The 18,722-nt window shown below is 39.0% G+C and overlaps 5 protein-coding genes and 1 non-coding gene across 6 annotated transcripts; 4 read left to right on the plus strand and 2 right to left on the minus strand.

Annotated features, from left to right (window-relative positions):
* The first annotated feature begins 618 nt into the window (after positions 1–618).
* Positions 619–1,649, plus strand: LOC131001238 (transcription factor MYB10-like). Its single transcript, XM_057927565.1, has 3 exons — positions 619–879; positions 971–1,100; positions 1,191–1,649. Exons 1-3 carry the CDS (start codon positions 750–752, stop codon positions 1,579–1,581), a joined length of 651 nt encoding a protein of 216 aa, XP_057783548.1. The 5' UTR covers positions 619–749; the 3' UTR covers positions 1,582–1,649.
* Positions 1,650–3,871: 2,222 nt separating this feature from the next.
* LOC130998102 (uncharacterized) lies at positions 3,872–4,510 on the plus strand. Its single transcript, XM_057923537.1, has one exon. It carries the CDS (start codon positions 3,872–3,874, stop codon positions 4,508–4,510), a length of 639 nt encoding a protein of 212 aa, XP_057779520.1.
* Positions 4,511–5,802: 1,292 nt separating this feature from the next.
* Positions 5,803–5,876, minus strand: TRNAI-AAU (transfer RNA isoleucine (anticodon AAU)). Its single transcript has one exon. It is a non-coding gene; the product is annotated as a tRNA-Ile (tRNA).
* A 312-nt stretch (positions 5,877–6,188) lies between these two features.
* On the plus strand, positions 6,189–7,122 carry LOC130998103 (uncharacterized). The gene is made up of 2 exons (XM_057923538.1): positions 6,189–6,302; positions 6,442–7,122. Exons 1-2 carry the CDS (start codon positions 6,189–6,191, stop codon positions 7,120–7,122), a joined length of 795 nt encoding a protein of 264 aa, XP_057779521.1.
* Positions 7,123–8,786: 1,664 nt separating this feature from the next.
* On the minus strand, positions 8,787–11,352 carry LOC131001239 (uncharacterized). Its single transcript, XM_057927566.1, has 2 exons — positions 10,549–11,352; positions 8,787–10,469 (listed from the first exon to the last, which is right to left on the minus strand). Exons 1-2 carry the CDS (start codon positions 11,350–11,352, stop codon positions 9,885–9,887), a joined length of 1,389 nt encoding a protein of 462 aa, XP_057783549.1. The 3' UTR covers positions 8,787–9,884.
* Positions 11,353–13,953: 2,601 nt separating this feature from the next.
* LOC130998104 (uncharacterized) lies at positions 13,954–18,081 on the plus strand. The gene has a single exon (XM_057923539.1). It carries the CDS (start codon positions 13,954–13,956, stop codon positions 18,079–18,081), a length of 4,128 nt encoding a protein of 1,375 aa, XP_057779522.1.
* Positions 18,082–18,722: the final 641 nt, after the last annotated feature.

Genomic DNA, 18,722 nt, shown 5'->3' on the forward strand with positions numbered 1-18,722 from the left:
GCCGTCGGAGTAGAATTCAAGGTATTGAATTCATACTTACCACATGTCTATAAATAGACTTGTGGAGAGCATGCAGAACAAACGAACAACATCAACAAATTTCTGCATTCTGCCATTTACACTCACACTCTCTGCAAACACTTGTGCTCAGTTCTTGATCATATTTAGTTCGTCGGAGCTCGCCGGATTGTGGTGCTACATCCGACGAGACGAAGTCGTTTTACCTTTGGGGAAGATACGCCAAACCGAAGAGCACTACCGGGGCGATAATCTTCTTGCGGAAAGAGATTCATCTCGACTCGACTTTGTTTATACGTATAATTTATTTATACAGTGTATTTCAGTTGTATCAAATTATTTGAGTTGTAATTTCTCAAATTATTTACTTTGTAATATTTTCAATTATTTTGAGTCGTAATTTCTCAAAATAAATATTTTGTAATATCTCGATCGTGTACCCGGTTCTAACAGGTGGAAGCGAGTGTTTTTGAAATTCAATGATATTGAAAAGAGAACCTTCTGTGTTCCTGTTTATTAATTTTTCATATATAGTTTTTAGGCACGTGAATAACAAGGCAACATATTATTGTACATATAGGCTGAATCATTAATTTTCCTGTCTTTTGTTCCTTAAGTTCACATTCATGTGTCTGTGTTCCTGCTTTCGTGTACACAGCATATATAGAGTAAGAGAGTGAGATGCATTATACTGTTTCATCTGGGATTTGGGATAGCTAGAAAGGGAAACAATGAGAAAACCCAGTGTTGACAAGAATGGAGTGAAGAAAGGAGCGTGGAGTGAAGAAGAAGACAACAAGCTAAGATCTTACATTCTCAGATATGGCCACTGGAACTGGAGATTGCTGCCCAAGTTTGCTGGTTTGTTTATTTAATTAATTTCTTGGATTGCTTCTTGTCTGATAATGAGATTCATTTCTTATAGATTTAATTTAATACGTGGTAATTACAGGTCTAGCTAGATGTGGCAAGAGTTGCAGACTGCGATGGGTAAACTATCTTAAACCTGGTCTAAAACGAGGGGGTTTCACCATCGAAGAAGAAAATCTGATCGCTAAACTACACGATGAGCTTGGCAACAAGTATACATATATGCATTTTGATTCCTCAAAATATATATATATTTCAATCCAATGCTTAATAACAACCTAATTAATTTGGTACAACTACAGGTGGTCAGCCATGGCGGCAATAATTCCGGGAAGAACTGACAATGAAATAAAGAACTTCTGGCACACACATCTGAAGAAACGCAGCAAAAAGGTTCCAGCAGCTCCGGCATCTCCATCTCCATCTCCATCTGAAAGCAAAGGTTGTGAGAAGGTGATTCTGGAATCATCGCGCGGTGTGGTGTGGGATTCAGAAGAGAGTGGTGGTGAAGCAGAAAAGGGCGAGAGCCCAATACAGGTGGAATTCAATGAGAGGGGGAGTGGTACTCGTTTGTTGGATGGATTTCTCGACAGTTTTTGGACTCACCCATTTCTGGTCGACACTTCTTACACTCATCATCACAGCTTTTCGGCATTCATGGACCAAGAAGATGCAATTTACCTTTTCACATAGTTTTAATTGTATAATATCAATATATATGTCGACGATGATATTTCAAGATTATTTTTGTGCTATACTAACTCAAACCACAAATATCTTTTAGTATGAAATTAAAAAAGAAAATGTTTTGTTTTTTTAAACAAACTTTCATTATCATACCAAATCAACATAGACAATTTCAGACAACCATCGTTGGATATCTCTATTCAATCTGAGCAAACTCAAGTAGTGCTATTTCATGAAAAGATTGTTCATATAGAAAGATGAATTTAAAAAATATTGACAAAACTTATTAGACAAGTCTAGAGAAAAGGGTAATATTAATTACGCCTTACTTTGCACAAATACTAGTATCTTTTATAGTGGGCCTACTAGGCCCAAATTTTAATTTTAATCGTTTTAAAAGTAAGTTGGGCTGGGCTAATTTGCAAATATCCGGGCTAATCAACAACGCAAAAATACTCTAAGATATGTTATTTATTCTCAATATACAAATTAACTGGTGATTGTTAAAATAACAATTAATTATTAATATAATATCAATAATAATTTTTAAAAAATACAGTATATGTGTTCTTGGTATAAATTTTACTCCATTCGTCCACGAAAACAATGACCTGATATAACACAAGTTTTAATTCAAAATTTGGTAAATTCTATATAGTGAAGAAATGATCTCAACATTGTATAAAATAAGTGTTGATATTGAATTTAAGTGTGGGTCCAAAAAGTGTGGCTCACATGTGAACGGAGGGAATATTACTAATTTAAAATCAATTGTATTATGAAATTTAATTAGAAATTAACTAAATAGTTAATAAGTATCAATTCATTCTCTCACTTAGTAAAAAGAAATAATGTACATGAAGACAAAGAAGTAGAAATACTAATTTTTTTTAAATATACCAATGTATTTTAAATATTTTATTTTAAAAAAATAATTAAAAAAAAAGGCAAACCCTACGCCTCTCCCCCTCCCCCTCTCCACTTCTATGCCGCCGCTACTCCCTCCCCCATGTATGCCTCGTTGCCTCAATCAGCGCCGTCACCACTTTGATTCCGTTGTTGCCTCAAACCTCCACGTCGTTTCCGCCTCTAAGCGTCAACTCCAAAATCGCGCGTGACTATTATACACTTTTGTAAAAAGTGTGTAATAGTATAAAATATACTTCCTCCGTCCAATTATGCTTGTCTCATTTCTTTTTGGCACGGTTATTAAGGAGAGTATAATTAGTGTAGTAAAAACGTGTAAATGTGTGGGGCCATGTTGTTTGTAGTGTAAAATCATTACTAAATATAGAAATAGGACAAGATCAATAGGACTAGGGCTATAAACAAATCAAGCCGCTCGCAAACTATTCAGAGCTCGGCTCGAAAAAAGTTCATTCAAGTTTCTTTTGAGAAATTCAATAAATAAATAAATGAAATTTGAGCTTGGTAGTATTCGGCTCGTTAGCTCGTGAACACGTTTGTTAAGTTATTCACCTTGAAAATATAAATTATTAGTAGCTACAACTTATATTGTATTAAATCTTCAATAAACTATGTTTGTTATAAGAAAATAATTATATATTTATTATCTTGAATGAATAAGCTATTTTGAACATAAATATAAATTTAGAAAGTTCGTGTAGGCTCGATTAAGTTCATGAGTCTCAAAGTATTCGACAAACAAAGTTCGGGATTCGATTCGATTCTAAACAAATCAAATTTAAACACACCATTATTCGATTTGGCTCGGTTCGATTACACCTCTAAATGGGACAACCCAAAAAGGAAAACATGACAAGATTAATGGGAAATATGGAGTATTATTATACGATTTTACAAAATTGTGTAATAATCGCGACAATTACACGATTTTGTAAAATCGTGTAAATCGAAAAAAGTGTGTAACACTATTACATGTTATAAGGGTGGTATTTTGGTCAAAAAAGATTACTATTTTCACAATTTTATCCATATAGATAAAATTTCTTTTTACTATATGATTTTAGCGAGAATAATATGTTGCTTCAAAATTAAAATCTAAAACAATTTAACCGAAAATGCATAAATAATAATTAATGTATTGTATTTAATAATTAAAATACATGAGTACCCGGCCCGCATCAAATTTGGTACATTGGTTTACCGCTAAGCATTCGACACCTCATTTTTTATTTTGTAGAACTGTCCATTCATGCTTTCTGCGTTGTGTGTGACAAAATCTTCTAGAAGGGAACTGAAGCATCCATATTACTATAACTTAATCACCAACAAGTTTCAGAGTCAGAAAAATCTGAAGAAATTGAAACTATCAATGGCAGGAGGAAAGAGGAGAGCAGAATGTGAAAATGGAGAAGCTGCAGAAGAAACTCATTACAGCATTCAACACAAACAATCTTCTACTAATGATCCGAGCGTGGAAATTATTTCAGAAAATGAGGAAGTCGAATCTTGTTTCAATCACGATTTTGAATATGTGGATGGGCACAGGGTGAAAACTCAGTTTGCCCCTCTGCTCAGAGCTGTCTTCAACAAATACGGCGACATAAGTAGGGGCAACAATGTCAAATCCTCCAAGCTTGTGTCCATCTTCCTGGAGCGGATCTGCCATGTGTATGAAAGGGTAGAGCAGGCCGATCTCACGCGTGCAGAGATCCAAGGCATGCTCTCTGAGCTCCGCCTATTTGAGAGGCGCAAGCTGAAAGTGAGATGGATTGTTGAGAGACTGGAGTATAAATCCATTGAATTCATGGAGAAGGATTTGGAAGCGTATGGAAGACAAGTTTGTTCACTACAGCGGAAAATCTCATCAATCAGAGCACAACTACTAGAGATGCACAAGGCTAGAAATGATCAAACAGAAGCAAATCGCAGTGAGGCCGTGAGACGATCCACCAGATCAAGGAAGAAGCCGGACTGGCATAAGGCTTTTTGCTTCTTATACGATACCTAGCTAATGGTAGTGGCTATTGCTTTTCCATCAACAAATCAACTGCCGTGTATTTATCAAAATCTACTAAACTTTGCTGTTGTCAATTTGGATATCTTTATCGTGGACTTTGAAAATTGCTCAACGAAAAAGTTTGTTTTCTTGCCATTAATCAACTGCATGTATTCCATTGGAGCAGGAGTGTGGAATCCCTAGTATTGGCAGAGAGATACAAAAAGTATCAAGACTTGTTAAATTTAAAGTTTTCCCCAAATTTTCCTTCTCTTTATCCAATTGTTTAATTCCGCGGTTAATTACACTAGCACTAAGAGTGTATGTTGTACATATAATTAATGTTATTTTATTTGATAAAACAAAAATATAGATAAAATATCTATTTGACTTTACAATTACAATAAAAAAAATTAAAATAATACTCAATAAAAAATTAATAAATTTCTTATGTACTAACTTGGATCAATTCAAAAAATCACCAATTTTAATAAAATAATAAATTAATAAAATTACAATGTTTTAGTGAACCCCTTTACAAATATATAGGTCTTGTATATATTATAAATTAATAAATTAAAAGGTTAATAATTTATCAATAAATTAATAAATTATTAATTTATCAATATATTAATAAATTATTAATTTATCAATATATTAATAAATTGTTAATTTTTAGATAAAAATTTTAGATCCCAAAGTTAATAATTTATAATTTTCAAACATGTGCATTTCAATGTATGATAACATTTATATACAATTTAGTGAATATGTGATACATAGCCTATTTATTTATGTTTATATAATAGTGACTTATACTCACTAGCTTGGACCACTTAAGATGTGGTCCCCACTTTAAGTGATAAGTTTATATCTCATTATATTATCCCTCTATTTAGAGGGATAAAAAGCAAACACACCTGTATATTAAACTTGGTGTCCCGCTTTGTATCTCCTCGGCTTGGACACCTCCGCGAACACTCAGTGTGTGCTAACAAGTACTAGAATTTTATTTGATCGGGTATTAACTGTTATTTGTGGTGATTTTTTTATATATACAAAAATTGAAAATAATGTGTAAATTAGATCAAAGTGGTCGGTTGACACATTTTTAATAATTAATTATTAGTATTATTTAATGAAAATTGACAATTTCAATATATATTTTAGGTTTTGTATACCTTAGCTTCTAAATAGAATAAAAAATAAAATAAAAGGCCAGTTGTATTATAATAAAAATGTGTTAACTTTTTCGATATATATTTTTAGTTTTATATACCTTAAATTCAAAATAAAAATAAAAATGGCCCATGCAGGTTTCGAACCTGCGACCTTCGCGTTATTAGCATGACGCTCTAACCAACTGAGCTAATAGGCCAATTATTTTTTAAATTTTTAAACATTAATTTTAAGATAAAATTCTTAACACCCAACGTCAAAATTTTGAATCTCAATTCTCAAGCATAAGTTGTAGGACGATCCAGACTTTTTATCCCTTTATTGGAAGCGATATTCACATTAATATAGCCTGCATGATTAACCGTACCTGTGCGGTTGTACTTCATTCTTTCATGCTGTGTGTGTGTTGCTGTGTGATAATAAGCTAGCATATTACTGCAACAGTAGAGAGATAAAAGCGGCCCTAAAATCACCAAAAAACAACAATTTTCAGATTGGGAAATAATTTGCCATGGCAGGGCGAGGAAGAAAGAGAAGAAGAGAATGTGAAAATGGAAAAGCTGCAGCCAAAAACTATCATCCTCAATCTCATAACAATAACACTGTCCACCACCAATCTTCTCAGGTTTAAAGAATGTGATGCCCCACTCATTTTATTTATTTATTTGAAGATCATGTGACTGACATTCTCTTAACAATATTACTGTTTAATAAATCATGCTAGTAATAGTATATATGCATTTTCTTGTTACATTTGTGTGTAGGACTATCCATTTTCTCCTCCATTGTGTTCTAGAGGAGTAGTCCTCACTTCGCCTCCTTTCTCCAAGAAACCATTCGGAAGCCCTAGCATTAAGACTCCGGACAACTCGAAACCAATATTAATCATAACTCTCGATGAAGACGACGAGCTGCACCATCATGAGAAAGCCAAGGAAACGAGCGTGGAAGTCATTTCAGAAATTCCCGGATCATCACCTATCAATGGCGCCTTTGAATACGTAGACGGGCACTGGGTGAAGACAGAATCAGCCCCTCTGCTCAGAGCTATCTTCGACAAATATGGCAACATCACAAAGGACACAGATGTCAAGTCCCCTTACCATCTCTCCATCTTCCTGGAACGGCTCTGCCATGTCTACCAAAGGCTGGAGTGCGTTGATCTCACGCGTGCAGAGCTTCAAGGCATCACCTCTGAACTCCGCCTTTTAGAGGCGCGCAAGATAAGTGTGGGATGGATTCTTGAGAGGGTGGAGAATATATCTCAGAGCTTCCAAGATTGCCAGCGCGCAGCTAGATTTGATGCATTGGAGAAGGATTTGGAAGAGTATGAAAGACAAGTTTGTTTGCTGCAGCAGAAAATCTCATCAACAAAAGCAGAGTTGTTGATGCACAAGCCCAAAAATGATCAAGTCAAAGAAGGTGGTGGGGATATGGATATCTAGGAAGAAGCAATTTTTGGTTCATGGTTTTGGCCGATTCAACCTTTCTGTTTGGTCTTATACTTCAGTTTGTCATCATAAGACTATTATTTTTGGTTTGTCTATCATACTTATTTATGCAGTACCGTAATAACCTAATATGGAGCGACATATTACATTTGACTTCTCAATTAACGTTTTGTCTCAATTGGCCTACTTTTTCGATTGCAGAAATGTACATTTAACAGAGTCTGATGCCAGATAAGAGCAACTTAAGTAAAACCAATCATATATTTGAGGGAAGATACATAGAAGGGTGATTCTATTCATAGCCCCCATTTTACTCTTTATAGTCCTTAATCTAAAATAATAATAATAAATAATTAAAAATTTACTCTTTTACCCTATATTTTATAGCCCCAAGTTAAATTCATTATAATTAATTTATCATTTCAATTTGATTAGAACCACAAGTCTTTGAGAGTACTGAAATCATCTTTTGAGGAGTGTTGAATGATGTGCTATTGTTACTTGTGAGGATTTTTGGCAACATTTCATCAAGTTTCCAGTTCAGATCACCCAAAATATTAGTGGCATTCGACAAATAATAGAATCACCCTACATAGAATTTTAACAGTATACTGGACAGAAACATCACAAATTGGCCCAATCCAATTATAACACTCACAAGGTTGACCCTCTTAGACGGGCTTTCGGCATTTAAGCCCAATAGATACATACTTAACTGAACTTCATCCATGTCACCCGCTTCTCCTTCTTCATCTCTCTTATCAAATAAAAAACCTAGCTTGTGACAACTTTCACAATTTGTGGAAAAAATCAATGAGCCCAAAGTTTATATATTTAGGCGTCAATAGAACTTTATTTTTTATTCACAGTCGGTGATTTCTATTAGAGAGAGATATTTATAAACCCAATCAAATAATTTCAGGTATATAGTATAACGTAATCTAATTAATTATATATTTACAGAGTATTTTAATGTATAATGAATTAACATATTATTATAAATATATATAATTTACAAAATTAACCTTAAAATAAATTATGTAATAGGAATATAATAGACAATATATTTTGTACTCAATATACTTTTTATACTAGTATAGTATAGATATAGATTGTAAGTAAATCAATCTGGAAAAAAAATACGAGAAACTTACATTGAAAACTATTTATTAAAAGTCATAAGAATATCAGAAATTTCATAAACATTTAAAAACTATTCAAAGTATGAAGAACAAAACAAAATCATACTCCCTCCGTCCCAATATTCAAGTCCCGTATTCCTTTTTGGGGCGTCCCATGTAACAAGTCCCCTTTCCTTTTTTGGCATGAATTAGGGGATGATTAGTTGAGTTAATTAAGTGTTAATAATTTCCCTTTAAACTTAAATGAAAACCCTAAAAACTACCCCATCCCAATTCTCGCCTAAATCTGCCACTCTCTCTTTCCTCTCGTCTCTCTGACTGCGCCGCCCTCCTACAAGGGGAAAACCCTAGATTTTGGCCTTCGTCTTCCTCTGTGCCTCTCCGTTCTTACAGCCGCCGTGCCTTCCGTTCTGAAATCCGCCGTGATGAAGCCTCCCTTCGGTTGGAAGGAATATCTGAGCGGAGAGGTGGTTCCGGACTCCGAAGATTCTTGCCTTTCCTGGGGTGATCCGCCGCCGGTGTACTTCCCTTTCTCCATGTCGGAGACGTCGCCGCCGTCACCCGAGGAGAGTGGTGTCGGCGAGTCAGATTGCGAAGAGATTAGAGACGACGCGGCAGATCGGCGCTCGCCCCCTCCTTTCCGACCTCCGATCTTTCGACGCCCTTGCCCCGCAAGGATGAAATCGTACGTTTCTCACTCAATACCTTTGTGTGGTACTACATCGTCTGAAATTGAGGGAGATCTTGACCTCTTTTGTTATGAATCTTGGGGAAATGATTTTCTGAGCGAGGCAAACCCTAGCTTCGAGGAATTGGAGGAATTGGAGGCGAGTTCGGATGAATTGGCGATGAAATCAGTTGAACCAATTCAGTCTTGGCACACTGCATCCAACGCCCACCTTAAACTGCTCGCCATTTTTTACCCAATGATGTTTCGGGTGAGATCTTCCATTTTGCCTTTGTTATGTGACTGTTGTCTCTGGGTTAATTGATTGCATGCAAGAGTACTAGGGCTGTGTTGGTGTTGTCAATGCTGAAATGATGAAATAATGCACATACAAATTTAATTAAGGCCATCTATGATTTCTTTATTGCTATGAGATGTTGGGTATGGCTGTTGTAGCTTTGTATTGGTGTTGATGGCTATTGTGTGATCTGTATTTGGTGGCTTCGGCTGTTGTTTCTATGTATGTGGGCTGATTGCCACTTGATGTTCTGTTTTTGGGTGGTGGTGGATGTTGTTGCTCTGTATGTGGGCTGATTGCCACTTCTTGCTCTGTATGTGGGCTGATTGCCACTTGCTGTTCTGTTCTTGGGTGGTGGTTTCTGTTGTTGCTCTGTGGTTGATGGTTCAAACTGTTCTTGGGTGGTGGTTGCTGTTGTTGCTCACTAAATCATGCTTTCAATGGTTCTGCAACTTGTTTTGTTGCCCACTACTTCATATGTAGTGATGGTAGCTAGGCAAGAGGGCGAACTAAAGCATTCACCATTACTAAATCATTTACCATGTGTGTGTACATATTTCCAAAAACAAAAAAACACACTGCCAGCCCTACTATAGGTTGCTGTACACATTTACAAAACCACAAAAAAAGAGACTTGAGTACCTTGTCATTAGTCAAGTAACATTAGGGCATTGAACTGTGATTCAATGCCATCTAATGTTGCTTCATGAATTCCCAATCTCTGTTTAAGTTCTTCAATGCCTTCAACTTCACCTTTTTCTTCCAAATGTGCTATGCTTTCACTCACAAGTTGTTGTGGAACATCCAAACATAGTGGCAGCCTATCTTGTCTAATCAACGAGCCTTTCTTCATATGGGGTAATTTGTAGCAATTCTGCCCCTTCACCTTCAAAGTCTCTAGCATACAACCTTGTAAGCTTAAAAAAACACAATTCAAAGTCATAGGGTCTAGTTCTTCAAAAGAAGATACCACTGCTTTTACTAAATCATCCACATTGAAGCATGCAGTCTCCTGTTGTAGGCTTTGAATTGCCCTAAACCAACCAAGGTCATTGATATTGGTGTCGGGTGAGTTTGGAGGTTGATGAATTATGTTGATATTGAAACCATCACTTGATGCAACCTCTCTAAACTCTAAGTCATCATTTCTAATGTGTGGTCTTGCATTATCTTGTTGTATAAAGATATCCTTGCTGTAAAAGGAGGGCCACTTGGCCTTGATGGCAGGTACAAGCTGCCACATTTTATCATTCATACATCAGTACATATTTCAAGTAAATAAACTGAACTGGATTGCATACTAAGAGTATTACCTGCTTGATGAACCCCTCTCTAACAACATCCTTTGTGATGCTCTCTATTGACTTTTGCTCTAGAGTTCCTGCCACTCTGTTTTTACTTGATCTCTTGGCTGCCACCATCTCTGTATATGGGAAGATGCCTATCTTCCCATCAAACAACACACTACCATCTTGAGCAAACAATGGCCTGCACACTGCGCACGAAAACATCACCTTTTGGATGAACTTTTTGCTTTTGCAAGCTCTATGTGGCTCAGCCTCTGCTGGAGTTAAGTACCACCTTTGAGAACTTTTGGTTATGTAAAACCATTTCTCATCAATATGTATAGTGTTATGCATGGTCTTGAACCTCAATACATCTTGCTGCCGGTCATACTCCATTGCCTCGAGGCAAAACCTCATCCTTAACAGCTTATTTGCTGCTGTAAGGTCAGGTTTTATTGCATTAGTGTGTGCTTTGATCAGCCCTTGATCTACCCAACGCCCAACAGTACTCTTGCTGCAGTTTATGCCTTTTGCTAGCCTTCTAATTGTTGATCGCTTTGTTAACTCTATACTTGCAATTAGTTCTAGGTCTATGTGCACCCTTCTTCTCCTTGGCCTACATATCTTCTTACTCTGTGAACTTATGCACTGACCTTGCTGTTGTTGATGTTTTGCTTCAGCCCAAATGCGAGAAATGGTCTTCCGGCAGACATGGAACTTCTCCTCCATAGCTTTCATCTTGCCTCTTGGTGGCTTCCCATTCTTGCACTCTAAAAGCAAGGTTTGAAGAATTGAAGTTCTTTCTTGTGTTGTCAAATCCTTCCTCCTCATTCTCTTTTTTTTTTTTGGCTCATTTATTGCAAGGAAGAATGTAATGCAATAAATGAAGCAGCAATTGTATTTGTAAACACTCTGCCGCCTTTTTTTTGGGATGAACAGTAATCAATGCAATTGTTTTTGGTTAAATTGGTGTACTGCTCTCTATTTGTTGGCGCCTCTTTTAAAGAGTAAACTCATTTAATTAATCAAGTTAAATTGGTGTACAGGCGCCTTTTTGGTTAAATTGGTGTACTGCCACAATTTCTCATTTTCGGCAGTATAAAGTCAAGTAATTAATCAACTTAATTAATGAATAAATAAGTTTTAAAATTATTCCAGATTTTAATTTATTTTTTAAAGGCAATTAGTTAAAGAAATTAGTTAGTGTATAAATAACATTAAATATTACACTAAACATGTGGGGTCATTTACTTTTACATCCACTTTAACTCTCCTAAATACCCGTGCCCAAAAGAAAGGGGACTTGATTAACGGGACGGAGGGAGTATATAATTTCATGAAAATATAATTATTATACACGAAAGAATATAATTTATTCAACAAATAAAATCTATTATATAATAGGATTAAGCCTTAGCCTATGTGGCATATCTAAAATCTCACCATTTCAAAATTTTCCATATATAATCTTCATCATTTATTAATTAATTAACTATTACATGAAGGAGCGGATGACTTCTCTCTCAAGTTTTCGAAACCCTAGTTTCGTCCAATGACTTCGCCGGTGAATAGCCTTCCGGCGGCCTTGCCGCCAACCTCGGATAACTCTCGTCTGAATCTTCCCGTGGTTTCAAACAACTTCTCTCCGCAATCACAGAGTCATACTGCTTCTCGGCGATCGGACATCACAAACTCATCTAGGGTTTTGAATACTGCTGCGATGAGTCTCCAAAAGGATGCTGATTCTTCGACGTCTCGGGAGAATCTTTCACCGAAGGGTATTCCAGAAAGAGACAGCGAACAGCAGAAAGGTCAAGACGCCCCTCAGAAAATCTCCTACGCCAACATCATAAGACCGCCGTCCCTAAGAAAACCGGATGTTCTTGTTCATCGCTGCGCCATTATTCAACCGGTTGTCAACAACAGAGTTATTTCCATCAAGATTCCGGAATCAATGTATCAAGATAGCATCAAGCAATTCCAACATGCGCTAATTGGGAGAGTTCTCTTACGCAAAGGAGAAAAGCCTAGGTTGGCTTCGGATCTTAAAAACGAACTACAAGCGTTATGGCAGATGAAGTCGGATTGGAAACTTATACCTATGAGTAAAGGCTTTTACACTCTGAAATTCACTTCCGCAGAAGACAAGACTATTGCTAAACGTAAGAGTTCTTGGAACTTGACCTCGGGAACGCTTCGACTACGTGATTGGGTCAGGAATTTCGATCCGTACAAAGAAATATCTTCGATTTGTCAAGTTTGGATGCGAATCTACTATTTGCCAGTTGAATATTGGACTAAAGAGATCATATCCAGTATTGGTAATTCTGTGGGAGTGCCTATCAAAGTGGATGGAGTTACAGCGGATGGAGATGTCGGACACTTTGCTAGGGTTTTAGTGGAGGTTGATCTGGCCCTCCCTCTACCAGACTTGATTCACGTTGATTGTCCGGATCAATCCTTTTATGTCGAGATTGGATATGAACAATTGCCGCACTTTTGCACCAAGTGTAAAATCACGGGCCATTCTCTGGATAAATGCAACAAACGTATAGTTAGAAAAGCGATTGAGCAAAGGGAGAATTCCAACGAGGGGAACGTGGAAGTTGCTGCCGCAGAAAAAAGAAAACCCAATGGGGATGAGGTTTCACAGTATGGAAAGACGAAGTCGACATGGCAACCTAGACCGGATAAGGCGAAAGAGAGGACATCGGACAACAGATTTAGTGTGTTGAATACTCAGAATCCTTCAGAGCCGAATATTCTTGAAGATATCACCAAATCTGTTAAGGAGAATGAGTTACAGCAGGTAGGGCCTGAGAACACTGCTGATGAATTGGATCCGGAGGACGAGGATGTGGAGCATATAGAGATGGAGCAGGATCCTAAAGATTCTGGTTTGTTAGATGACCAACAGGTGATTCAGACTGATACTCCCAAGGATACGGAAAAGGAGATGAAGACTCCGGCTGAAACGCAGAAAATTGGAACGAAGGAAGCGGCGGAGAAGTTTCAGAATAGCGAGAAACATTTGCTGGTGAAAGATGTTATTTTGCAGAATGTAGATGTGGAGCAGAATATGAGTGCAGAGAGAAGTAGCAAGGAACATAAGGAACCTTTGCAAACTGCAAAGAAGAGAGGCAGACCTCCGGGGCAAACGAGAATTGATCGTAAGTTGGATCCGAATGCGGAGAACATTAAAAGTCGTCTCAGACGACCACCTCACATGAGAGCCGAGCCTAATGCTGAATCGATGGAGCTAATAAAAGATCAACTCTATAAAGCTTGGGAGGCGGGAGGAACACCCCGGGATTTTGTGATTACTAATGATGGATCGTCGAGTGCCAAAATGATGACAAAGATTGCGGCGAAATCCTGGGCAGAAGAAGTGGAGAGGGAGGAATCCCTAACCACAAACAACTAATCTTTTTTATGAATCTGCTGGTTTGGAACATCCGAGGCTTCACGGATGAATCTAAACTTGTCTTAAAGGAGCACTGTCGCTCTTTCTCTCCTTTGTTGCTGGGTATCATTGAACCCAAGACAGCGTTTCAGAATATTCCCAGCAGTTTCTGGAAGTCTCTTAATTTGGTGCCTTGTTTTCAAAACTCGCGTATTAATATGTGTTCTAACATATGGATTTTTTCTCAGCCTGATGCTCGCACTTCTTTGGTTTTTGCTTCGGATCAAGTGGTTATTATTGATTGTGCTTGGCAGAACAAGATGTTTCGGGTGGCTGTTGTGCATGGGGCTTCTACGTATTTGCTGAGACGAGCTCTCTGGATTGACATTCTGGATCATGCTGTGAGCTGCTATGTGGTGATGGGAGATTTTAATGCCGTTAAGGGGGCGCATGAAAGAAGAAGTAACTGCAGGCCCAATGTTACTTCTTGTGAGGAATTTAGCGATTTCATTAACGCTTTGGGTTGCATTGAATCGCCCACTATTGGTCTGAAATATACGTGGTCGGGTCGGCGGTTTATGCCCTCCCATGTGGAATCTAAGCTGGATAGAGCTTTTTTTTCTGATAGCTTTGCTAATTTCTGGAGCGCGGCCTTCACTCACGTCCTGCCTAGGAACACTTCGGACCATTCTCCTATTGTGTTGAGCTGCCATTCTAATCATATGAACAACAGGAGGTTCTTCCGGTTTTTGAATATGTGGACGTTACATCCGGACTTCTTGGAGTTGGTTAAGGCTTCGTGGTCTAGAACGATAGATAGCTCCTGTCCGATTTTTGCCGTTATGGCTAAGCTGAAAATATTGAGAACGGAGATTCGTAGCTGGAACAGAAGCACGTTCGGCAATGTTGATACTATGCTTATGGAGAAGCAGCAGGACCTTTTGGAGATTCAGGAGAAAATTGCTGCCGAGGGCTATACTGAAGATCTGTTTGATAAAGAAATTGGGGCGCAAGCTTGCATTAATTCGGAGCTCTCCCGGAAGAATTCTCTGCTGCAACAGAAAAGCCGTTCTTCTTGGCTGCAAGATGGGGATAGGAATACTGCGTTTTTCCACAGTATGCTCAGATATAAAAAGAAACCTCACATCATTTCGCATCTTATGATTGATGGGAATACGTGTGTCGATCAGAATAGAATTGGGAATCACATTGTGGATTTTTTCACCAACCTCTTCACCGAGAATGATCCCCAGTCAGATATCGTGGAGGTTGAAGCGATTCTGGATCATGTTATTTCAGAACAGAATAATAATATGTTGTCTGCCATTCCGAATGAAGAAGAGATCACTGCGGCTGTCTTTCAAATGGATCCTAACAGTTCCCCGGGGCCTGATGGTTTCTCTGGAAAGTTTTTCCAACACTGCTGGGATATTATTAAGAAAGATGTTTGGCGAGCTGTTATCACTTTCTTTTCCTGCGCTTATCTTCCGCTTGGGTGCAATGCTAGTACTCTCATTTTGATCCCCAAAAAAGAGGTTGTAGCTTCGGTTACTGATTTAAGGCCTATTGTTCTCTTGAATTTCTTTTTTAAGATAATTTCAAAAGTCTTGGCGACTCGGCTGGGTGTTGTGGCTGCTCAACATGTCTCGAATAACCAATTTGGGTTCATTAGTGGAAGGTCGATCCACGATTGTATTATGCTTGGCTCGGAGGGCATCAATTGTTTGAGACGTTCTTGCAATGGCCAAAACATGGCGTGTAAAGTGGATATTTCCAAAGCGTTTGACACGTTGAGATGGGGTTTCCTCTTGAATGTGCTAAGAGTTTGTGGCTACAATCATCGGTTCATTAGGTGGATTGAGGTTATTTTGTCTTCGGCTCGGCTTTCTATCCTCTATAATGGGGATCTCTGGGGTTTCTTTGGTTGCACTAGAGGTGTTAGACAAGGGGATCCGTTGTCTCCCATTCTGTTTGGAATTGCTGAAGACGCTCTTAGTAGACTTATCCATAATTGCGTCCGATCTGGGCATCTTGTGCCTATGCAATTCAGTAGAGGGGTGAATTTTCCTACGCATCTTTTCTATGCGGATGACATCCTGATCTTCTGCAAGGCCACCAAAGCTAATGCTAGAACTTTGCTGAAGATCTTGAATTACTATGGTGATATTTCTGGTCAAATTTTCAGTCCTTCAAAATCCCAGATCGTTTTCTCGGACCGTGTTATTGCGAGAACTAAGAGGCAGGTGACTCGGATCTTGGCTCTTACTACTGGGAATTTGCCTTTCACTTATCTGGGTGTTCCGATTTTTCGTGGCAAACCCAAGGCTTCGCACCTCCAAGCGATTCATGATCGTATCATTAATAAATTTGCTCGCTGGAAAGGTTTACAGCTTTCCATGGCGGGTAGACTTTGTTTAATCAATTCGGTCATTAGTAGCTCTCTCACCCACTCCATGATGGTTTTCAGATGGCCCCGTTCTCTGCTGAAAGATTTAGATGCTAAATGCAGAAATTTCCTTTGGAATGGTGATGTTAATAAGCAACCTTCTTGCTCTGTTAATTGGAATAGAGTTTGTGCTGTTAAGGCTGAAGGTGGTTTGGGAATCCGCTCCTTCGTGACTATGAATAAGAGTTTTCTTATGAAGATGGCTTGGAAGGTTATTGAAGGGAATAGCTTTGGCTTTGATATTATGAAACGTAGGTATCTCACTCCTTGTTGCAAAGTGAAAGCAGTGGCTCCCTCCTCGGTTTGGAATGGGCTTCGTGAGGAAACGAGCGAGCTTATCTGGGACTCTTTCAGCTACATTGGTAAAGGTGACTCTACTCTCTTTTGGTTAGATGACTGGCTTGGGTACAGAATTGCAGAAAAATGTGGTGTGCCGTTCTTTTTGAAGGAGGCTCTTACTCAAACTGTTGCGGATTATTTCTTTGATGGAGTTTGGCATTTTACTCAAGCGTTTGTGAATTCCTATCCGATGGTGGTTTGCGACATTCTATTATTACCTATTGGAGACTCGGACACGAGATTTTGGAAGCCTTCGTTACAAGGGAAAGTGACGGCTACTCTTGCTTTTTCCCATCATGGGCATAAGTTTCCTACGGTCTCTTGGGGAAAGTGGATTTGGGAGCCCTTCATTCCGGTTCGTAGATCGTTGGTGTGCTGGCGTTTGTTACATGATAGAATGTCGACTATTGATAGGCTCATTAGACACGGAATGATCACTCCGAACAGGTGTCCTATCTGCCATAGAGATTCTGAGACGTCGGCACACATTTTCTGGGATTGTGCGCTTGTGAGACCTGTCTGGACCGAGTTCTTAAAGTGGTTTAACTTTCTGGAGGCCTTAAACTCGGCTGATATTCATAGTTTTTTGGTTCTTGCTTGGAGTAGGAAGCTGAGTTCTCAAATTAATAATTTCTGGAAAGGTGGGATTATTGCCATGATTTGGGCTATTTGGAGTCAACGTAACATGTGTGTCTTTGACAATTTTAATTTTTGTCCGAAGCGCATTCTTCACGTGGTGAGAGTGTCTTTCCTGGAGATGGAAATGAATTTTAAGAAGCTTGGTCACATGGACAATAGTTGGGCGGATTATACTGTTTTAAGGAATATTGGTATTAAAGGTAGAGCTGCACCTCCGCCGAATTATATCACGGTCAGCTGGTGGCCGCCTACGGCGCCTTGGATGAAAGTCAATACGGATGGCTCAGCTATGGGGGCGCCGGGTGCTATTGGATATGGAGGAGTTTTCCGCGATCACTGGGGATGGGTTCGAGGATGTTTCCATTACAAGTACAGCATGGGTTATGCTTTTGAAGCGGAATTATTGGCTGTTATTATGGCCATTCGTTTTGCTCGAATGAGACACTGGACGATGCTTTGGATTGAGTCTGACTCCACCTATGTAGTTGGTCTGCTACGTGAAAGGTCTAAGGATGTGCCTTGGAGATTCAAAGCTTCCTGGGACGACACTCTGAGTTCCCTGTCTTTGTTTCAGCTTCACATCACACATATTTTTCGGGAAGGAAACAAGGCTGCGGATTTAATGGCGAACCCTTCGCGTGACGAGGGCTGGTGGCCTCATGAGATTGAAGAGATAAAAGATGTCGTTCGGCAAGATATGGCTATGCACTCTTATGTTCGTATTTCCCGTTAGTATGATAGGGGGTGGCAGCGTGGCTGCGATGTTTTTTCGGTGTGGTGATATGTCGAGTTTTTGGGGTTTGGTGAATAAGGATCTTGTCCTTTTGTTGTCGTGCACGGGGTGGGCTGTTTGGTTGGAGGATAGTCAGGCTCCTCGCGGTGTTATTAGAGGAGGCGTGCTTGGTTCTGGTATTTCGTCGAACAGTTGGTGCTCGGAGGTTGTTTGTCTTCGTCACTTTCTGGGCGGTTTTGGCTGTTGTTTGATGGTCATGGTCTTTCGTCGAACAGATGGCACTCGAGCTTGGATGGCCATTGTTTTTTGCTCGGGGGTGGTCTGGAGTCGTTTCTGCGGTGTGAAGTTTGCGGCGGTGATCTGCATTGTGTTTTCCTTCGACGTGAGCTTTGGTTTTGGTGTGATTAGCTGGAAGCTGTTGTTTGGATGGCGATCGTGGGCGTTTGGAAGGGCTGCGTTGATGAGCTGCGCTGCGACTTTGGTTTTTGGTATTGCTTTTGGCGTGGTCGTTACTTGTTGGGCAGATCGCACAATCGGAATTTTCACAGCGTTTTAGTTTCCGGTGACGACATCACTCCGGCCGAAACTATTCGTTTTATTTCTTCGGTTTTTGCTTGGGTGGTAATCTCGGCGACGGAGTA

This window comes from Salvia miltiorrhiza, chromosome 8 (genome assembly GCF_028751815.1).
Source record: "Salvia miltiorrhiza cultivar Shanhuang (shh) chromosome 8, IMPLAD_Smil_shh, whole genome shotgun sequence".
Lineage (NCBI taxonomy): Eukaryota > Viridiplantae > Streptophyta > Magnoliopsida > Lamiales > Lamiaceae > Salvia > Salvia miltiorrhiza.